General features: G+C 40.8%; 1 protein-coding gene and 1 long non-coding RNA gene across 2 annotated transcripts in view; one reads left to right on the top strand and one right to left on the bottom strand.

The window, feature by feature from the left end:
• LOC115773644 (lysine-specific demethylase RSBN1L-like) overlaps positions 1 to 22,843 on the bottom strand; it is a 40,440-nt gene that overhangs the window by 9,193 nt on the left and 8,404 nt on the right. The window contains exons 2-6 of the mRNA XM_030720495.1: positions 22,187 to 22,339; positions 15,210 to 15,784; positions 14,474 to 14,632; positions 4,114 to 4,251; positions 2,832 to 2,974 (exon numbers count right to left, since the gene is read on the bottom strand). Coding sequence (XP_030576355.1) covers positions 2,832 to 2,974; positions 4,114 to 4,251; positions 14,474 to 14,632; positions 15,210 to 15,784; positions 22,187 to 22,339 — 1,168 coding nt within the window. The remainder of the gene's footprint in view (positions 1 to 2,831; positions 2,975 to 4,113; positions 4,252 to 14,473; positions 14,633 to 15,209; positions 15,785 to 22,186; positions 22,340 to 22,843) is intronic.
• LOC115773645 (uncharacterized) lies at positions 5,999 to 8,918 on the top strand. The gene is made up of 3 exons (XR_004019110.1): positions 5,999 to 6,350; positions 8,097 to 8,137; positions 8,352 to 8,918. It is a non-coding gene; the product is annotated as an uncharacterized LOC115773645 (long non-coding RNA).

The raw sequence follows: 22,843 nt of genomic DNA on the forward strand, positions 1-22,843 counted from the left end.
ATCCGCTGCAAATCTTTAACTATATGTGAGGTTGGTTATGCTCCCACCATGCATGCTGGCAGTGTGCACCAAAATGTCAGGACAGATATCTGTGCGTTTATTGCCAGACAAAAGGTAGGACTGAGGGATAGATGAGTGAAAGAGAGTGCACAGAGATAAAAGGGGGGAAATGGGATAAAGGAGAGAGGTGGGGAATTTGGGGCTATGGCAGTAAAAGGAGAAAGAAATGGAGAAAGGGGGACAGAGGGAATCACTTTCTTTGAAGATGCAAATGCTGCTTTTTTTTCTTTTTCTTTAATTACACTGATTTTATGCCAGGTTCTGCAGTCAAAGCTCAATTGAGCCCCAAAGTAATATGTACCCAATGAAATTCATCCAGAAAAGCAGAAAGACATTATTACTGGCAACAAATGCACTGTGCGTGTCCGTAGTTATGTAACTTGATGATATGAAAAGTTTAGATTACAGCAGAATATATGCCATAATAATTAGGATACCATGTTTGTAACAAATTGCCAGTTTTCATTCTGCAGTGATCTAAAGCAGTATCATTCCTTCTTTTTTCTAAGATTTATTTTTGGGGCATTTTAAGCCTTTATTGGACAGGAAATTGAGGGAAACTGCGATACAGGAAATGGTCTGGGGTGGACTTAAATCAGCGCCCCTGCAGAAGAGACCTTCACTATTATGGGTTGCCTGCTCAACCAGGTGAGCTGTAGCGGCATAGCGGCATTATGTACACTCCGCTCAGTACCATGCACCAACTACTTCATGTTTGGCCTGAAAGTGCTAAATATAGGAAACTAATTTTAACTATTTTTAAGAAAAAGATTTACTCTATTTATGCCAAAAGTTGGGAAATTCCTTGAATAAATAAGAATGGTTTATCACTCAATAAAATAGAGAAAGGATATATTGATAACAAAACAGAAGTAAAAATTAATCTGGAGTCAAAATAGTACAATTATAATAGAACGTTAAACTATCTAAAGTACCACAAATCAAAATGTAGTAAATGCAGTAAAACAGCCTAACAAACATCAGTGTAAAGTATAGTGAGTGTTAAGTTCTTGAAATAAAAGGTTACCATGAAGTTTGCATCATTTTTTTTTTCTTTTCAGAAAAGCTGCAGCTCTGTCTCTCATCAGAAAACATTGCTAAGCTTTGTGGGTTTGATCAGCTCACACTGGCTGTCACGCTCACATCACATATTTCATCAGGCCTCTGTCCTGCTTTAAACTGGTGCTGGCCTCAGCTGCTGCTGCTGCTGCTGCCTCTACTATGCAATTACAGCAAATTTCTGCGAGCGTGGCGCCCTTTCACCAAAAGCTGAAATATTTTGGTTTATTTTCATCGTCTGACCACTATAATCAAGCTGAATTCTCAGACTGAGAGTCTCAGCGCTGTCAGAAAGGCACAACAGTTTGACCTTTCCACCGAAACTACAGAGAAATAAAAAGCGCTGCGAAGAGACGCTGCTCATGCACAAGCAGCCTTCCTTCCAACGCAGCAGAGGGCCAAACTGCAGCCAAGGACTTGCTGCAAACAACATCATCTCCCCTTCTCGCTACTTCACCGTATTTCTTCTGACACGCTTTCTATTTTGATGTCTCTTTCTTTATAAACACTGACAGACATAAACAACACCACCTGCACAGCGGTGACATTTACAATATACGTGCTTTCTTTGACACACACTTTTAGTTCCCGAGTTCCTGAAAATAACAGCATGGTAAGTCTTCAATAAATCAACTTAAAGCAGAAAACAGAGGTCAAGAAGATGAAGTGGAAAACAGATTGTAAGAGAAAATATCTGTGGAGGCAGCTAGAGGGCAAGGACAGAGAAAAGAGGCAGGATGAGAAAGGTGGGTGAAAGATTGAGACATTTCCTATATGTAAGTCTGTTTTTTTATTTTTATTTCAGTTAACTGAAATGTTTCTTTTTTCCACCCTCACTAGCTTTAGTCTTAATTTTAATCTAAGTTTACTTTAATAATTTTTGGTCTAAACACAGTCCACCAATGAAAACAAAGCATGCATTAATGTACAACATAATGCAGGAAATTTGGTGCAAGCACTGATTAAAAAGCAGATATATTTACTTTATTCATTAAAAATAGGATTTCTTGTATGAACTAAAGCTGTTAATAAATGTATACTTAATTGAAAACAGTGTGAAATTACCAACTTCTTCTAAATGAAAATGACATCACCAATTACATTAACAAATAAAGAATCATCGTTTTATCGACTGACTCATCTCTTTAGCTAAAATCCACCAACTAAATGACGCCACTACTAATGAACAGAGACATGAGAGAGAAATAGATGAAGCGAGGGAGGAATGTGTGTGATGTGCATTGTTCCATGTTTGGCTGGCTGCCACGTGAAGCGGTGTCTGATGTAACGATGATCTCATCCTAGCGGTGAGACACATACCGCTCCTATCACACACAAGCTTTCTCTCTCATGGTCTCGCTCACAGACATCATGTGTTAGCGCGTGTGAGGCAGAGGCTGTGTGCGAGCAGCAGTGGCACAGACAATCAGAGGGGGGTAATTGTCTCATCTGGAGCCGCTCGGCTTCAACAAAGCTTCACGCTGCTTCACATTGGCAAACTTTTTTAGCCCGTAATCAGTCCGCATGGGCAGAGCAGGGGGGTACAGAGGCAAGCTGGCTCAATAAGGTACACAAACACACACCACCGAGGCTTGTAAACAACATACATAAAGAGCAAAATCCCTGCTAATTCTATCTGTCTCACTGAACTGGAATCATCAGCTGGCCTAATTTGTATGCATCTGCAGTATGCCGTTCACTGCTGGACTCACCGTTTTCTTTTAAAAGGAGACTTTGGTATATCAGCTACAGGTATCATCTGCTCTCCTGGTCTGACCCACATTATAGGACCGTCGTCGCTCTCTGTGGGACTCATCAGCCTCAGACTGGAAAACGTTCCCCATGGAAGAGTCCTCTGTAGCCAGACAGACGAGGAGGAAAAGAGGGAGGAGGGAAAGTGAAGACACGAGGGAATAAAATCAAAGAATCACCTTTTCAGTTGGTAAGCAATTCATCAAGTGTTTTATTTATCTCATGTGCAGAAACTGCTCCCCTGGCAAAACTTGTCACTGGCACCGAGGATGATTTGGAGGGTGTTGAACGCCAAAGCCTCTCATAGATATGAAACGCCAGAGGATGTACGTCTTTTGATATTCAGCATGCGACGCAACTTCTCCACAGTGGAAGCAGGAGATTTAAAGTGTCAACACAGAATAGCAAACAGAAGACAAGCTTGTCACTCCCGCATTTCAGGGACAGCAGTGGGTAAACACAGCATTTCGGTGGTCTGTTTCTGCACAGAGAGACAACTTCCTGGACTAAAACTGGGAGCCGCATCAAATCACTTGACACGCCGCTTAACGCCTCTTGTTTGCCAGACACCACTGAGAGTTTTAGGTGTTTTGTCTTGCAGTATTCTCCATCTGTTCACTTTGTTATTTCCAAATGATCAACACTAAAAATGCATCAAATTATTCTAGTTAGTGGATGCATTAGAGGGCTATTCATGAGGTATGAGGAAGTAAATAAGTGGAGTAAATAAAGCCTACTTTAGACTTCAGGGCTCACACTTTGTCAGGCAGCTGAACATTGTCACACAACAGCTTGACTAAGCGTGCACAATTTTACTAGAACAGATGATGTTTTCTTGGAACAAATAGTAGCACATTATGAAAATGTGTGCTTTTAGAGCATGAGGCAATGCCTGATTAATAAAGATGTCCCAAGATGATACTAAGGATGAGTATCTGTACCGACCCAGCAAAGTTTTAATGGATCTTTTCTGGCTAAAACAAAGCAGATTAAAATCCAGTTTTTACTGTATTATTATTTTCTGTTGGCCACATTTCTCTACAAGGTATTTAACTGCATTTTGGACTGTGTATATGAAAGATATCTTGGTCACCCAATTAATGTGGAAGATGCGAAGATTTTCCAGACTCCTTTTCATGCTGCGTAACTTAAAATCTGCTTTGTCTTAACCCTTCTCTCACTTTTTCCATTCAATCATTCTGTTGTTGTTTAGGATTACTGCCACGCTATCATTCCACTCACCTTCAGGAAAGGTGACTCTTCCAGCATGCTGAGGAATTCTGGGAAATAATCGCCAACCTCCTCATCCACGGCTCCCACCAGGCTGATCTGTCTCATGGCTCCGGCTCTGTATGTGCCATGACTATAGGTTTTCTTCACCTGCAGTGGGAATATAACACACCACACACACACGTGATTAGTCTGTGTGACGGTGAAGAGAGGTGGATTCCTGCTGTATGTTTTAATCAGATAACAGGAGTTCAGTTCTTGGGGAAAGATGCAATCATCTAAAATCTACAATGTTCATCTTGCAAACACCAGCATTTAAAATTCTCTTTTGTGTAGTGCACAAACACAGAGGTATTACAATGATAATAGAATTTCAAATACGTTTCTCCAGCAAATTGTAAATCACCGCTTTATTATTTCACATCTAAAAGGAGTGCAGTTCAAACAAACCATTTTCAGTGTGATATACACCCACTGTTTACCATTTCTCTCCAGCTCAGAGACAGTTTGAAATTCTCCCCCTCTGACAACACACAGATCACACAAAGTGATAACTGCAAATTAATAGTAGATGCAGTGAAGCTGTAGCACTTTCAGCAGGATCATTATAGACCTCCTGCTGTTACGACAGAGGTGGCTAGAGGGTCAGAACTCCTTTGGAATATAAATCAGTTTACCCTGTGACCAGGTCAAATAAGAGCCTTTTGTTTCGGTCATTTCTAGCTAACAATTTACAAGCAAATAAGGAAACATCTTACTTCTTAAAAAGGGTTAGATCATGGTTAGCTTTGTATGATTTATAGCTTTAAAAAAATAAATAAATAAAAAACTTCACTGGGTGTTAGTTTAGCTCACAGGCTGAGCAGGAGACCACAAGCCTGAATGCTTCAACCCCAAGGCCCTTTACTGCCCGTCTTCCCCATCTCGGTCTCCCCGCTTTCCTTTCTGCTCTTCACTGTACTATAGATAGTGCCAACAAATAAATAAATAAAAATACTTGTTTATCATAACTGCTCCCTGGTGCAATCACTCAGTTCATCCACTTTATGAAATAAACCATTTAGCTTCCACTAAGCCAGTTTTCTCTTGATTGGCTGCTCCTTACAAGATAAGAATAGCAGGTGGGTGGGACTTCTGCACTCAAAGCCAGACCATTTGCCGGACACCATATTAGGGATATCCGCTCAGTGGCATCATAAATAGCAAAACATTAAGTCAGACTATCCATCCATCCACCCATAAAAAAGTTTTTCGGGGCAAAAGCTGAAAGCATTAAAGGTCCTGGATTAATTAGTAAATTTCATGACAAACAGCGAGTGTTCGACGGTATAAAGAAGATGTTTTAACAGCTTATATGAAAGTCTTAAAAAAATATGCAAATAGAGCCTTCCCAAAAAGCATCACTATTTTATTATTCATATGTATTATCATATTATTTATACCAATGGGAAACAAAACCAAACACACTAAAATCTGAATTGGAGGGAAAGATACACATAGAAGCTGTGCATCATTACTGGGTGTCAAAATAGACACTGTGTGAGTGTGTTGGTGCTTTCATTTGATGTTTCTGCTCCAGCGATGTGACTCAACACTGTTTGCTGCTTTTCACTTGGCTGACAGAGCATCGCGCCTGTGTGACTGTGTGTCTCTAACCCGTCTCCCATACCCTTGGCCCTCAACAGCGCCTTTGTGTGTGGATGTGTGCAGTACGCGCAGCATGTGGCCTGCATGCGGTACTCTTGGCTGATCAGGATGTATGTGTATGTGTGCGCATGCCAAATCCTTGGCAGCATGCCTCCAGTGAGTCACCACTTGACAACGAGGCAGAGATAAAGGGTGAGAGAAAGGAAGAGAGGCAGACCAGAGGGAGAGGATACACAAGAGAGAAAGGATGAAGGGAAGAGAGACAGATGGAGAGAAAACGTGTAAAGAAGAGGGAGAGAAAGTTTGGAAAGACAAGCTGTGAAATACAAGGGAGACAGAATGAAGGAAAAAAAAATCTAATCGCGACTCAGATGAAGATCAGAGCACATCGTCCGATTAATTAATGCAGAAATCCTCGTAATTCCAAAGGGTTTAAAAAAAAAAAAAAAAAGGAGAAGGGAGGGAAAGTGTTGAAGAGAGAGGAGTGAAGGTTTGAAAAGATGGGAGGAGAGAAGTGAAGAGGACCTAATGAAGATTGAAACAATGAATTGCAGAAGGACTAAAGGGGAAGGTGCTTAGCAGCTCCCATGTGCCTTTTTAAAGTAAGGTATTAGATCCACAACAGCAGCTTAGAAGACTGTGAATGCTGGTGGCTTTAGTATGTAGAATGTGTTATTGCCCAGAGGCAGAAACAATAATAATTTCTTGTAAACTGGTCTAAACACTTGTGACAAACAGCTGTTTAATGTTTTGAATTCTATATTAAGTTAGCAAAATAAATACATTTCTCATCCATAAGCATGCTAAGCCACATGGCTGTTTGTTCACTTCAGTTCAAGACACAGTTTATAATCCTCGTAAAATGACGCAGGCTAAAAGCTTGACATACTGACTCCATACATACAAAGACAACCTGAAATAGTCTCACTCAGTCAATGACCTAGTTACAGCGAGGCAAATGTGTTGGAGTCCAACGCCATCGAGCTTACAAGTAATTCCCAACTTCCACAATGTTTCTTAGCCACAGTGCGAGCGTGTATTTCTGTAGCGTGTGAATTCACTCTTCTACGTGATTATAACAGTTTGTGTTTATGAGTTTCTATTTTTGTGTGGGTGTGTTTACATGTGCGTAATTTAACAGCTGACTAAACCCCCACGTTGTTTGCAAAGACAATATTCTCTCACTATCACAGGAGTATTAGGAAGCACGACCTGTGACTCAAATAAACGGATAAATTTAACACCCACTGGTTCGCACGCACGCACGCACGCACGCACGCACGCACGCACACACACACACACACACACACACACACAGCTCTTCTATATCAAGTGAAGGCAAACAGAAGGAAACAGGAAATGTGACAGACTTCCTCTGAGCTGCAGTCTTCAAGATGCTCCGGTCCTTCCTCACCTCTGTGTACGTGCATGTAAACATTGACTTCACTTGCTGTTTTACTCACATTACCTATTTTTCTCTCGTCTCCGTCAGCCTCTCCAGCTCCTTCTCTGCCTCCTTCCTTCATAATGCTCACATCCCTGGTGGCAAGCCTATTAGATCAGTCCTCTCTCTTTCCTGCTCTCCTTTCCGTCTCTGGTTCCTCACTTGTTAATTCTGTAACAAGCTTCCCTTTCCTTCATCAGCTCATCCTTGACCTCCTCCTGCTGAGATCATGTCATGTCATCATCTCACTAATCTGTCTGACCCCTCCCTGACCTCTGCGTATCTTTCTTTTTTTCTTCCTCTCATTCAACTCTCTTTCTAATCATTATGTCCAGTCAGACTGCAGAGTACTAAGTTTATTAGTCTATTTCCGTGCCTGCGTCGCAACAAAGCTTCTGGCTGCTGACTGTTGTCTCAAACACAATTGGACACGCTTCTGTTTCACAATCTCACACTTGGCTCAGCTACAAAGAGGGAGACGTGAATAAATGCACAACCACACTTCAATTAATAATAATGTAATGACCCTTTTCCGCCTTCTTTGTTGTTACTGATGAATTCTTGTAAGTTGCACCGCACATTTCTAGGTACACTGTGGAAGTGCAGCAGTGCTTCCTCCAGGTTAGTGTCAAAGGTTTGGAGCAGGGCACCCACACAGATAGCTACAGATAACTAGGACTGCTCCCAAATATCTGACTATTCACTGCCTATGCAGGTATTCGATTTTCCAATTTTTTAATTTGGATAATCAGTTTTTTATTTTATTTATTTATTTTTTTTATTTTAATGTGAGAAAAATATACCATCTTATCCTAAGTGCACAAAATCTCTCTCAAAAAAAGCACCTAGTGAAATATCTGTCAGCTCTTACAATCATTGTACTCACGCTGCTCTCTCTGCAAAGCCGCCGGACCTGCATGGAGGCTGGGAACCAAGAGCAAAGTGGTAAATATTCAGCTGCTTTTAATGTTCTATCTCACTCATCATTTTACATGTTAAAAATTACAACACATTCATAATTTATCCACACATCCACACTCACATTCACACCTAAAAAACTGTAATAAAAATAGTAAAAATATGTAGAGAGGTATCTGCAACCAGTCTCACTGAGGATGGCTGGCCAATTAACCTAACCCCAGTAAATGCATGTCTTTAGACTGTGGAAGGAAACCGGAATACCCGGAAGAAACCCACGTAGGAAGAAACCCACGCAGACGCGGGGAGAACATGCAAACTCCACACAGAGAGAGGGGCCCGGGCCAAGGTGGAATCTAACTGTGAGGCAGCAGTGCTAACCACCACGCCGCTGACGTGTGTGTGTTGACTCATTTTACCAAAATTTGCAGTCAAGTCAGAGACTACTGAAACAGACAGTTAGGCCCCTGTCACACAGGCCTAGAGACCAGCGACCTTCTGGCAACCACCAGTCACGAGAGAAAAATATGTATTAACCAACTGGCTGGCAAGTGGTCACTAGAGTTTGCTGGCATCACTAGGTAAAAATCGGTTGCAAAGAGGGTGCTGCACCAAAATCCTCCTTGTGATTGCTTTGGTCAGCAGATCGACAGCCACCCACAGTTTTTAAATAGAAGATGACGACGTCTCTGCAAGCAATCAATAACTACTAGCACAGCTGTAGAAAAACTTGGAAAAAGTGGACAAACCGGAAACTGAGAACATTCGCCTTTAAAGTAAAAATTTTTTGCCTTAGCCCTACAGCAACTTTTACTTGGAAGGCAAACGTTATCCATTCTGGTTTGTGTCGCACTTTTCAGTGTTACTACACCTCAGAGTAGCTGATGCATGTTTGCAGAAAAGTCAGCATCTTCCATGCAAACTACAGGTGACCACAAGAGTCTGTAGCAATAACAAGAAAGTTTTCAGTCAAGAACCATGCAACTCTTTGTGATCATTTTCACCTTACAACTACCAGCAACCACTTACCAACGGATTGGGAGATACACCTTAGAGTTCAGACTACAGCATAATTTATGGCCCAGAAAATATGTCCATCTGCATTTCCGTTTGGACAGCAAGTGGAGAGGGATTTTCACCAACCGCAGATGCACCCCCGTGCAGTCCTCCACAATCCTGATTGTGCGTCTCATGAAGCGAATGACGTACGAGTCTGCCAAATGCTGACTGGCTGACAGGGAAAGGAGCAACAGTGGAGATCACTGGGAACGGGAGAACCACAAATAAAACTTCAAAGATAAAAAAAAAAAAATGTGATATCTGCAAAGCACAGAGTGGCTGCCACAGACACATTTTGTTGTGTATAACATGCCATTTCACTTCAGCTCTTTGTGTGTTATAACTTTGCTCTTCTCTGTGACTGGCTGACGGACCAGCAACAGCACAAGCAAGAGTTGCTCACAGACCAGTTGTACCACATACATTGCACACTGCCTCCATCTGACAACAGAGCTCCCTGCAGGCAGACGGACCACCCCCAGCCTGCCAGCAGACGGCTGAACCATAAATATTGCTTTAGCTGTCTGTTACCAATGAATGCACTGTCGCTAACAGGTGGCAAACAACGCTGATTTTAACAGCTCAGTCCCATAGATGGGTCTGCTGTCATCCAAAGACAGGCCAATATTATCAAGTCATCCTTCAATTTCACATTTACCATTGAAAATGTTTACCAACCAATGACAAATGATTTACCACAAAAGTTCAACTGTGTCAAAAATCATCCTCACAACAATATTATAATAATAACAATACTCTATTTAAATGCAAGATTTGCTAGTGCTTCTTATAACAAGGTTACAAATGTAAACTTTTAATGTAAAGACTGATTTTTTTTCCCCAGTCTGACCCCTAAACCTGCTGGCTTTTAGTTCATTTACATATGAGTCATTGTTGTGAATGTTCTTCTGCAACGATAAAGCGATGAGCACAATATGAACACAGATTAATAAAATATTAAAAAGCTGCATTGTGTTGTTTTGACTTGTCTTAATCTTCTGATGTACCACAATCATTACTCTCAGTGACTAAAGGAGAAAGACCAAATTACCTCAGTGTCCGAGCACACCGTGTATTGACTGTAGGGCTGTACTTGCCCTCAGAAAATGGAGAGCTGTAATCTTCCATAATTCTTACCGGCACTGAAAATGGCTTCAGACAGGTGCTGAATACAAAACACAGACACGCAGCCCGAGCAGCAGCAAAGCAACTTCGGTGCCTGCGGTCACATTCTGAGCATAACAAACACTCTCTCTCACATGCTATTTATTATCAATTGCTATAGGTACGCAAGTTACTCGTGGAGAAGTGTGTGGGTGATTGTGTCTCATACTGTGGGAGATAAATTTGAACACAAACAAAGAAGAAAAGATTGCAAGCGGCTGCAATTTGCTTAGCTCTCCTTTCTGCACACGCCATATAAAAAGCAGCAGTCCAGTCATTTATGGCTAGATAACAGAAACATGGAGAAGAGAGATAAAAGAGAGACAGACACAGCAGGAGGGAGAGAAATGGGGATGATATAACATAAATCTCTCTATACTTGTGTGTATACTTGTCCCTGTGTATTTACTATCAGTATGCATGCTCACATTTGTGTGTGTGTTTGTGGGTGTGTGTAGACTGTAAGTCTACTTCCCAAGGTCACTGCCGAGAGCTTGGAGGGCGGGAAAAAAAAAAAAAATTAACAAGACCAGTGGACAATGACGTTAGCCCTGCAAGGAACATTACTCTTAAAGGGATAGCATGGGACACAGGTCTGCAGGGGAAATTTAGACAAAAATTACACAATTAGGATGTTTCACGCCTTCATTAACTGGATTTAATTGATCCAAAAATCATGCTGACATCAAGGATGTTCCTGTGGAGGAAAAACAGAAGGAAATACTGGGAAAAACATTATGAATATTCCATACAAAGATGAAAACAGCCAGAAGGAGAGCATTAGAAAGCATAAACTGATCTACCCCCCGTAGTGCCACACACACACGCACACATATATATATAAAAGTATGGTAGCCAATACTGCCTGCACTCACATTGAAAAAGAGCAGGCGGTATCTCAGTACAAAGCCACTCAGGAGGTTTGAGGCAACAAAAGGCTTTTCATTAGTGAACTACAGACATGGGACAACTTGAAATGAAGAGGTCTAGCTGTGTCACTGTGGAGACAATCCATCCAACACACACACACACACACACACCTCATTTTTCCTGCTGTCCTCAAAAGGTTGTGTTGTACATTGTGGAATGGTCAGGAGGTTTGAGAAGAAAAGCACCTTTTTGTTGTTGGAGGTGACTCTCTAACCTGCTTTACTGTGAAGCTGCCACCTGCCAGACAGCAGTCATTTCTCACAGTCCTTAAACTCCACTTCTTCCGTCTCATCCCTTTGGTTCCATTTCTTGTCACATTTCTTATATAATCCTCTCTTTCTCATCTATTTTAGACTATGTCTCATATAGCCTTGTGTTATCTGACTTTCATCGTCTTTCCCCTCTCTAACAAGTATGTCCACTTGCTTTGAACTTTGCTTTCTTAAGATTTAGATGCGCAGGAGTAACAGCCGCGTCCAAATGTGCACTGCACACAACTCTGCTGTCGTTGATAATGTTGTCATTAAGTCTGCGAAATCAGACATCAGTTTAATGCCAAAAGCTGTTTAATGCTGAACAGATGGAGGCAGATGACTCGAACAGATGGTTAAAGCCACAACAATACAACTTTTTCATACGCACAGCAGTCATCCAGTCTTTTCATTTAATCATTATGCTTCCCCATCATCACTTCACCCTCTTCCCTTACTTTCTACATTTACCATCAGGAATGTCATGAAAACTGGACCAAGCTGATGACAAAACACTGTAAATGTGGATTTTTTTTTTTTTTTTTAATTGTACTGATGGGAAAAAAATATATATATCTGGCAGCAAGTATGGTGACATATTTCAAATGGTATAATAACATGCTTTAAAAAAAAAAAAAAAAAAAAGGAGGAGGAAAAACTTCTCTAAGCACCTCAAATGCAGTCAACCTAATCTTTACACTAAACTCAAAATGAGTGAGTCAACTTTGCATTACAAAAAAATGTCTTCAAAATGTTAATTCTGAGCCTGTAAAGTTATCTTTGCAAAGTGTGACAGCTGCCATCTGTTCTAGCAAAGCTAATCACACAACATCCACAAACACTAATGCTTTCTACTTTAGGCTAACGTGAGGATGGTTCATAATAAGAGCTCAGAGCTGCCTGTAGCTTCAGTAGTCCATTGTCATTACCACAATCATTTGATTAGTACTGAGAGTTGCAGAGATTAAGCGGTGTTGGTACTGGGGCTGTCAGTGAATATTCTAAATGGGTGCAATGGGTAGCACTGTCATCTCACAGCAACAAAGCTGTGGGTTCAGTCCTCCTGCCTGTTGGGGCATTTCTGTGTGGAGTTTGAATGTTCTCCCTGTGCCTGTGTGGGTTCTCCCTGGGTACTCCAGCTTCCTCCCACAGTAAAGACATACACTATAGGTTAATATCTGGTGATCCTAAATTGGCAGCAGATTTGAGTGCCTGTGTGTTGTGCCCTATGGCATCTGGGAGAGGCTCCAGCCTCCAGCCCCCCCCCCCCCCCCCCCACAACACCAAGGTGGATAAGCAATAAAGGAAACCAGTGGAATGTAAATAAATTTATTATTCCATTATGCATGGGGGAATAAAGCAGAACTGTAGGCAGTTGGGGCTTACAGTTGGGTTTCCACCAGGAAAGTTCTTAGTGCAGTGGGGCAGAGGGTGTTAACAGAGCACCATCCATGCATAACTGTGCTGACTGACTGATAAAAGCTTCATGCACCACAGGTCTCTGATGGTCTGATAATTTCCCATTTAAAGTTGAATAAAAGAGAAAAGCTGTTCCATTCTTTTCAAAGCAGCACTCGCTCAGTGGTCTATGTATCTGAACCATAATATTTTATTTGATTATTTTGCAATGTATTGTGTTTTTAAATGTACAATTACAGTCAAGTTCATAAGCTGGACAACGCCTCTTTACACCACCCCAGTGGATTTTAAAAAAATCAAACAATCAAGATGTGATTGAAGTGTAGACTTTCAGCTTTAAAGTCAAGGATTTTAACAAAACTTTGGCATTAATGGTTTAGGAATTACAGCGATTTTTAATAGTCTCCCATTTTCAGACAATTAACAATTAACTGACAAGCAGTTTCAGAGCCAGGCAAGACCTGTTTTCTTGTTATCAAATGAGAAACTAAACAGATAAAAACCCTAGAGCTGATTTCCAGGTGTTGAAATAGCATTCCAAAGGGATGTTAATGCAAGCGAAGGAGGCCATCGAAACAAAATAAACCCATTAGAGATACAGCAAAAATCTGAGGGGTGCAGGACTACAGCATTCTTCAGAAGAATAGATGCAGTGGTCAGCTGAGCAACACTAAAAGGCCTAGAGGTTCTGATGGGAAAAATATTCCAAACCAAAAACTTAACTGTATGTTTCAAGCAATACTGGTTATCCCTTCTGTGGATGTTATAATAGTTGTACTTTTGAAATAATAATTTAAAAAGTATCGCAAACCAACAACCCTCATGTCAACTCAGGGAGTCAGTCTGGGACAAGACACTTGGAACATTTCCTCAGTACAATAAAAAACAATAAATAAAAGAGTGCCAAAAGCAAAACAAACAAACAAACAAAACTCGAACCAAAGATGGCAAAATGATTTAGTTTGGGGTGGGGGGGGTCAGTGTACTGAAGACTTTTTCCACTTCTTTGTAGAAAGTAGAAAAAGTCATTCATATAGATGAACTGTGATTAAGAAGAATAAAGCACAGAACAGACACAGAGCTGCAGCTTTTCGTCAAACTCTATTCACTAAAAACAACCATTTTCATGCACCACGAACTACATGACACATTGTAAACAGAAACAAAAGTGTGCATATGTATACACACATCTGCCTTCTAAATATACCACGAAAAAACAAAAGGCCTCTGTCTTTTCATGCGAGTGACAAAGTTTGAAAGCAAAAATAAGTTGCACAGAGAGTGCTATCTGTATCACCTATCTTCACCTTCTTTAATTTACACAGCATTTTGCCGCATCATGCAACCTTCCTACTGTACATTACTTATAACTTAGTTTAGATTTTCTCAGCAGTTCATGAGTGATGTAAATCGGAAAAGCGATTAGTCATAGTTGCAGAACTGTCTGTTATCTGTTCCACTAATGTCCGAACCACAGCAGGCATACAGCACAATATCTATGACATCAATCCTCCCATTTGCATGAGTCTGTCTGACTGACCTGAGAGTAGAAATTAGCCATAGTGGTGGTTTCTATGTCCTTCTTTCCAAGTATTTCCATTTTGACAGGAGCCGATGGAAACTTGGTTGAGAAGTAGTCCAAAAAGTCCGGTAGGTAATTGGCTGCTCCGTGGACAATTCCCATGACATAATGAGCTGCCTGGAAAACAGTCAGTGTCAATTTACACCAAGATGTTTTAGGAAAAATGTTTTACATTAGGAGTCTAAGAGTTTAAGTGTAAATTTGGGATGCACTAATCCAATTTCTTTGATCACCAATATGCTACAGATACCTGGGCTTTGGCCATGTGCTAGCCACAATACCAGAGCACCAATCCATTACCAGTATGAAATTAATAAGGTTTATTCTTCACTGTAGGAAAAGACTGCAAATCATTCTTTTACATTTAAAACCTCAGTCACAAAGGCCTAGGACCAGCACAAAAAAGTGAGGCTTCAACCACTCACTTCTCATTTAAATTAACTTAAATATTCTGAGACAGCAAGAGGGTTGGGAATGTCCACAATCAAGTTTTGAAGCAAAGCATCCATGCGAATCCTGCCTAACCCATCTGGATATCAGATCAGTGCATCCTTAGTCTAGATAACAGCTTTAAGGGCAAAACACAAACCATGTTTTTATGAAATAAAGTCAGCAGCAGGTGCTACACCACAGCTGCAAAAACTGCACTGAACTCAACATTCATGGATCAATATGATCAATACACATACTGCACCTGGGATGTGTCCTCACTGAACGCCAACGTGACAAACTCCTGAGCAAACCTTTCCCTCTGGTCCACTGAGAGAGAGGAGAGCTGCGATGTGTAGGCGTGAGCCACTAGGGCCCCTCCGTTAGGCTGGTTCTCTATGTGAATGTATGACGCAAACTCCAGGTCCGCTGTGCTGGGATAGGTGCACTGCGGTTGATGTTTGGTTGGGGAAGAGAGAGGGGACTTGGTGGAGGACAACGGAGAGTCAAGCGAGTTGTGGAGCGAGTTCAGGTGAGTCTTGGAAGGAGAGGAGGGAGGGAGATGGGAGGTTTTGTTGTTAGGCAGAGGGTAAACAGGTAGAGGGGACTTAAATAAGGACAGGGGGGAGTCGTGTTTTAGTTCAGAAGGGGAGGGAGAGGAGGTGGGGGACGAGGAGGAAGGAGGGAGGAGAAGCAGACCAGCACAGATGGTTTGGCAGGAGCGGTGGTACATCTTCACATGCTTGTGCTTCTCCCCTTCTTTGTGTTTCTTCTTCTTTTTCTTCTTCACTTTTTTGATCTGCAGCTCCTCCGAGTTGATCTTGGCTTTCTCTTTTTCATCTGGACAGAGCAAGAGAGACAAAGAGAGCGAGAGAGGAGAAAGGAATTATTCAAAGATTTGCATGAAACACCACAAAATAAGAAAAAACTCAACGTTGAAGATGCTTTCATGGTAGATTTGTTGGAACCCATCATGTGTTATTTGAGGCATGGTAGATCTACAAACTCCCTGTTGTGAGAATTTCTCCAAAGTCCTTCTAGAAGCAAGTCTTGCAACTCAGCAGTTATCTTAAAATGACACGGTGCATGTATTTTGAGGCATTATCTGAATTCACTTTAATTTCAGTGATCACTGAGAAATAAAAGGCATGACTCACCAGTCAAATGTGATAAAACCCACTTCAAAAGTTTGCTCACTTTATGCCAAAATAAAGTCTTATAAAGCCCCTTCCCCCTGAAGTTATACTTCTACCACCATCTTTCCTGTTGCAGAATCCTCCTACAGCTTTCTATCAGGCTTTGAGTGCCATGTTTCTGTCTTATGCCTCCAAGTTCCCACTGAATCAGTGAATAGCAGCAATAACAGCAGCTCAGAAAAGGTTTTAAATAAAATAAAGCGAAAGTTAAAAGACGGGGAACTAAGGGAATAAGGGGCTGAAAACAGGTAAAAAAAAAAAAATTATAGTAAAATTATAAATTTTACTCAGATTTTTGATATTTATTTTTAGTCTATAATAATAAATACATTCAGGTACTTGTTTAATTCCCTAAAAACAATACAACTGAGAATTACGATAACTGGTTTTAAGCAGATGACTCACTGCAATTTTTTTCCCACTTGGCATATATCTCCCAAACATAAACTGAAGAACGGTGAACCTGGATCCCTTGAGAAAAGCAGATATGACTAAGCCAGGAAACACACTCTCCAGTGGCATATTTGCAAAGAGATAACACCATACATGGCAGTCCATCTCTTAGATGCCTGAGGCAGGACAACGTGGGACATGCAAATTTATGCAAAGTACTACTGTATCTGTTTGTCTCTGTGTCAAGACGATTTGGATACACATTGCTGGCTGCGTTATTATCCCACAGTTATTGTGTAAACAAGTGGGCACGTATACATTTACAGTAAATATATATGCACACTTCAGTCACGATGACAGAGGTGCTGTTGCCCTCACTTTGCTCACGCACGTGCACAAATACACAGCTTCAGTCTAGCTTGCGCCCCACACACATTCAATACCAAACAAGAAAGGAGGGAGACAGAATAAAGAACAGCAGAAAGAAGGAGGTATTTGCAGTACAATAGCTGAGCTACTAATCCAAAAGCGCTTTAACTCATAGTCACCCCTCCCCCAATTCCCTCTCCACACAAACAGAGGTTTATTCCCAAAGTTCAACCTTCATCAACCCATAGATGAAGCAAGTTCAACATAGCCAGGATATCTTTCTGTGCTCTGGCTTCACTTACCCCGACGTCAGGATAGGTGGTCACGCAAAGGTGGTTATCAACTGGATAACTCAACCCAGGGTTTCCCAATCTAGCTACACATGAAAGAGGCAGTGTTGGCAGCGTGTGACCAATCGCAAACATGGAGAGGTGTACGGGCAGCAGAGCAGAATATTTTACAAAGACGATCAACCTGTGACATTAGAAAAATGTGAAGTGATTACAGACACAAGCTGAAGGCAACACAGCTGCTGTTACCAAAACAACAGTGTGACTGATGGAAAAAGCACTGTACAGTATGTATAATATTACAAAGCTCTGGTTGAATGTGTACGCTCTAAAAGCCTTAGTCAACAAGACTGGAAAAGTGCTATCTAAATGTGACTTACCAGCTTTCCAGCTCTATCTTTAACACACAGGAGGATCTGACAATTATAATCACATTATATCACGATACTGAGAGCTACAGAAAAATTTAATTGTCTTAAATCTGCTTAGAGCCAACAGAGGGGGAAAAGCAAGGAATAAAGCCACTCATAAGAATCTATACTGATGCTGTATATTGAGACACAAAAACTTTTTCTTTTTTTTTTAAATAGAGTGCCAATTCACAACAACAGTGGCCACAAGTTGCTCTATATAGTAAAGCACCCTCCAATTTTTGAGAGAAAACCAAGATGAAAACAATCAGATGATCCCCCTTGAGCCAGCACTTGGTGACGGTGAGAGGAAAAAATTTTAACAGGAAGAGACCTCCGGCAGAATCAGGCTCAAGGATGGGGGTGGGGGGATATGTATGAGTGTATACACTCGCAAGTCTTTGCCAAAGGATGATAACGCCTTCAAACTAAAATGGCTATAACATATAATTATTATAAAAATCTTGCTAAAGGAATACACTTCACTGTTGTTCCTTTTGAGATCTGCAAATGGGTTACTAAACATCTATCAGAAACTATTAAAAAAAACACACAAAAAAATTGTGTTTTAACTGTAAAATGTCACATGATGGCACAAACTACTACAGCTGATCACACTGATTGTTCATTTAATGTGTACTCTGATGAAGGCCACAAGCTGAAACACGTTGGTCAACCAATACAGTTGTTCTTCAGTCTACAATACTTCTAGATACGTACTCTTCTTCATGCACCTTGGAAGTAGGTGAAGTTGTGTTTTATGTTACCAAGCCAGCCTTGTATTGTGCTCTCTTTCTTTCTTTCTCTTTCATGGTGTTAATTCTCAACAGTTGCAGCCGGTCCAACAGTTTAACTTAAGTACCTTGAAGTGCCACTAGGCCATAGCAGAAGAAGAGAGCAAAAATGGTGAAAAACAACATGAAAATGGTGATTTAATTTCATCCAGCTGTGTTTATACAGGTACTGTTAGATAAAATGATCCCGGTCGGCTCAAATTATTATGATCAAGTGATTATGAGGTAAATGTGACAGGCCTATTATTACCCTGTAAAACAAATCTTGTATCAGTCAGGCTCTGTGGCATTTATTACTGCAAAAAGTCATATTATATCTAGGGTAAAATGCGTTTTCCTGAAATAACCAATAAACTAAATTAACAGACTTAATTTGATCCGGCAACAACCAGTTTTAATTTATCCGTTATAATAGGTCTACTCGTTCACACTGGCAGCTGCTGTAAAATAATGTCAAATTAAAACTCATTATTGCACATATATGTCCACCCTGCTAATGATGTTCCTTTCGCACTTATGAAAAATATAAAACAAAATCTGCACAGCCTGGAAATTCTCTTTTTTGTTTATACACACAAACACATGGATCGACCATTTGGCTGGACAGTCATGATCAGTTTAAGGTCAGATAAATTCCTGGTCAAATAAACACACACAGATGCACTATCAAACAGCCTCAGTGGCAGTAAAGCAGACTTACTGTCAGAATGGTCATTTGCTGCGTATTGATTTCCTATACACGTTTCCACTGGCTGCCCCTCTCTCCCTGTCGTCCTTTTCAATTGTAAACTTAACACTCGCTCACTGATTAAATTTCTAACTTTCACTCCCGGTCTCTCTATCACTGTAATACCCTCTGATTAAATGCCACACTCACTATTACAGAAAACCCTCTCTCTGGTGGGGAGAGCCCCCTCCTTGCTTCTCTCACGTCTCTGACTCAAAAATCTAATCGTGGGTTTCAATGCGTCTCTTAAACAAGTGATTAAATAGCAGACTGCCTCACAGGACGGCTGCAGGATTAACACATGCCTCTTGCTCTCAGTCCAGTCCTTTCCTAACTCTGCCCTCATAATGAGAGAATGAACCAGCATTACGAGGACGCGTGCCCTTTTGACAGAAAATGGGAAGACTGAAATAGTGCACCAATTTATCCCTCTGTAATTTCCATCTGCAGCCACTGGTCACGGTATGCGCTCAAAGCACAGCTAAGTCCTTGAAATGTCACAGTGGGGTCGTGACACACCAGCACGAGACACTCCCAGTCTAGCAGGAGCTCCAGAACAAATCAAATCAATGGAAATAAAATCAACATAAGTGTCAATAAGTGGTTTGTGTGTATGAGCCAGTCTTAAAAAACACAATAAAGAATGACGACATCTTAAAAAGCAAAACACCCGCTGCTGATAAACAGCTGAACTCAAATTTCTCACACAGAGTTAGGCGGAGATTACAATCACAGCACTCTGCAAATAATTCACTACTGTCAGAAGGTTAACAACGAAAGCCGCCGCTGCACTGCATTGATAAAGTGTGCGTGAACATGCACGCAGAAGAGCCTGGCTTCAGCACCAGCAGGGTTACATCAATAATGTATGCAGACAAGTGTTCACAGAGAACCATCATCTTTATATATCCAAAACTGAGTATACAAAAATGAAAGTTGTTTAACAGCAAAATAAATTTTTTCTCATTATTCAAAGTTCAATGATAAAAATATTTTAAATTTTGTTGACATTGGTCTACATAATCATGCATTAGTCACACTCTAATAAAGGCAATCATATAGGAGAATAACAAAGAGCCACGTTTAGGGATGTAACTATAAAAATTGTATTTAAAAATAAGTTGGGTTTTTTTTGTTAATAATTTTATTAAATAATTATAAAGACAACAGCCGTTGAAGCCGTCTTTCTTTTGATTGGCTGTCTATCCCAAGCAAAAGGTTATACAGGAGCTATGCCCTCTCCATGACATCATAAAGATGTTTACAGGAGATGAGATTTAATATGATCTGATATTTAGCTGAACTAATGCGTTTAATAAACTAGCTTATGACATGCGTATAGTAATGAACAGGTCATATATTCGTCTTTGCGATCACTGTCTTAGCTCTTTATGATCATCTCCCTGAAGATGGACACGTCACCTGCTCAGCACAGAAGCTGCCATTAATCTGCTGCCTCTTATTTCTCAAGGAGCGTGTATTAAAAAAGAAAAGAATAGAAAAAAAGCTTGCAAGCTGCTGGCTTTGGGAAAGTGTACATCCCTACACTTGTACATCAAAACAGAGCAAGACAGAGTCAAAAGTATTTTGGCCTTCCACCAAAGAACCAACATCTTTTTGTAAGTGAGGTTTAACAGTGGCAGTGGCGCAGTGGGTAGGCGCTCGCCTTATAGCTGGAAGGTTGCAGGTTCGAGCCTGCGCTGCGTTGTGTCCTTGGGCAAGACACTTAAACCACATTGCCTAATGGTAGCGCTGGTCTCTGGCTGCATGACTGCAGATGCTCGTCTCTGGATGAGTGATCTGGAACGATCATTTCGTTGTGTGCCTTGTGTGCACAATGAGTTGAATTTAACATCTAACATAAGGTTTACTCAAGCTTAAGATCCGTTTTTGTTTATCAAATGGACAGTTTACAGGAAAATACATGTAAGACTATATGCAGACTAAGCGCATTTACATATATAATCATCCCCCAAAAGGTTCATTTAAGCCAGGAAAAGCCCTGATTAATTGGATAAAAAAAGATTTTCAAACCATTTCGCTGCAACCCGCTGACATTACAGTCAGAGCCTTTATATTCAACACTTTTATTCTGTTTGGGCTTTTAAACAATTTGAGTCAGAAAATCAGGCTGCATGTAAACAGAGCTAATGTAAAATATTTATTCTAATGCACCAACATTAAAGAATCACATTAGAAATACTTTGCTAAACCAATGTGAGAACAAGAGCAGGCAGAAATGAATACAAATAAAAATAAAAGATTATAAACCAGAGAGAGGCTGGAAAAGACGAAGGCAGTGAGACTGTGTGGATGACAGAGTGAAGACAATCATTTGCTACCTTAATGCAACAACTGTGTGAGTACAAACACAGGGTCAGGCTAAATAAACCATAGGCACAACTCTACATGTAAGGAGAAGCAAAGTGCAAAGGTCAACCTAATGCCAGGCATCAAGTTCTCAGTGAAAGTAAAAAGGTTATAACTCTGGTCACACTTATGGAGTTCAACCATCATAACTACAGCGCTACGCCGGGCCTTTTCTAGCACAGTGTAATTTTTTTTTAACTAACACCCACTGGGATGTTGAGCTGTTGTGTATGCTGCTTGTACGTTGCAAACATAATGATGATTTACTGTACAGCGCCCCGTGTAAGTGGGTCATGTTTGGTTCCCTTAGCAGCAGATTTGAGCTCCACCAGGGTCCACTTATATATGGAAAAAAACAAAAACAAAACGCAACACAATTTATGACTCAGTGCTATTGACTGGAACATGTGTGATGTGTTTTATTTGCGTGGTTTTAGTATAATTTATTGCACATAACACGTTTACATTTTCTGCATCATCTTATGAGCATTTTCAGATCAGGAAAATAACCACACCGATCAAGAAGTTATATTTTCTGCCATCAGCAACAAATTAAGCACATTTTAATGAAAACAGTGTTTCTAACTCGTGTTGAGCCATTTTAATGTGCAACTTTCACCAATAATAGAAAGAATAATTTAATTCATGCTTATAAAAGTCACTTAGTATGCATGCGTGCGGGTTTCCACCAACCTTTAATCGGCTGCTTGACTTCTCCATTCTCCCTCTTGATCTCATTCATCACTTTGTGCTTCTTCTTCTCCTTTTCTTTCTCTCGTTCTTTGACCTTCTTCTTCTCCCTCTCCTCTCGCTCCCTCTCCTTCGTCGTGTCCTTGGTGGAATGATCTGTGGAAGCAGGGGGCAACGTTTCATGTCTCACTGGCAGAAACACATTAGCATGAGAGCTGGGATGCACCCCCACGCAAACATGTACGTAGACGTGTGAGCACACTTCACTCGCTCTGATTTGCTTCTCTAACAGCTTACCTGTCCTCTTGCCAAATGCTTCACCTCAGCTATCACTCTTAACTTTTAATTTTGATGACAATCCCGTCAAGACAAACCTCATGCTTTTTTTTTCCTTTTCCAAACTTATCCCCCTATGGTTAATACGCTCTGGTTTTAAAAGTCATAATATCCTCCCTTTGCTTTTCAGCATGTTTTCGTTCCTCTTCCCGCACTTCTCTGTCTGAGTGTTGAGGAAGTGTTGCACGCTGAGGAATTGGAGTGTGCTCTAATGCAACACTCGGTGCAAATCGCTGCGGATGAGAGCATCGGTTTGAAAATGTAAGTATCACACCGTCACACACCTCTTCAGTTGTTGGATTGTTGGAGTGCTTTCTGAAAGGT

This window comes from Archocentrus centrarchus, chromosome 23, assembly GCF_007364275.1.
Source record: "Archocentrus centrarchus isolate MPI-CPG fArcCen1 chromosome 23, fArcCen1, whole genome shotgun sequence".
Lineage (NCBI taxonomy): Eukaryota > Metazoa > Chordata > Actinopteri > Cichliformes > Cichlidae > Archocentrus > Archocentrus centrarchus.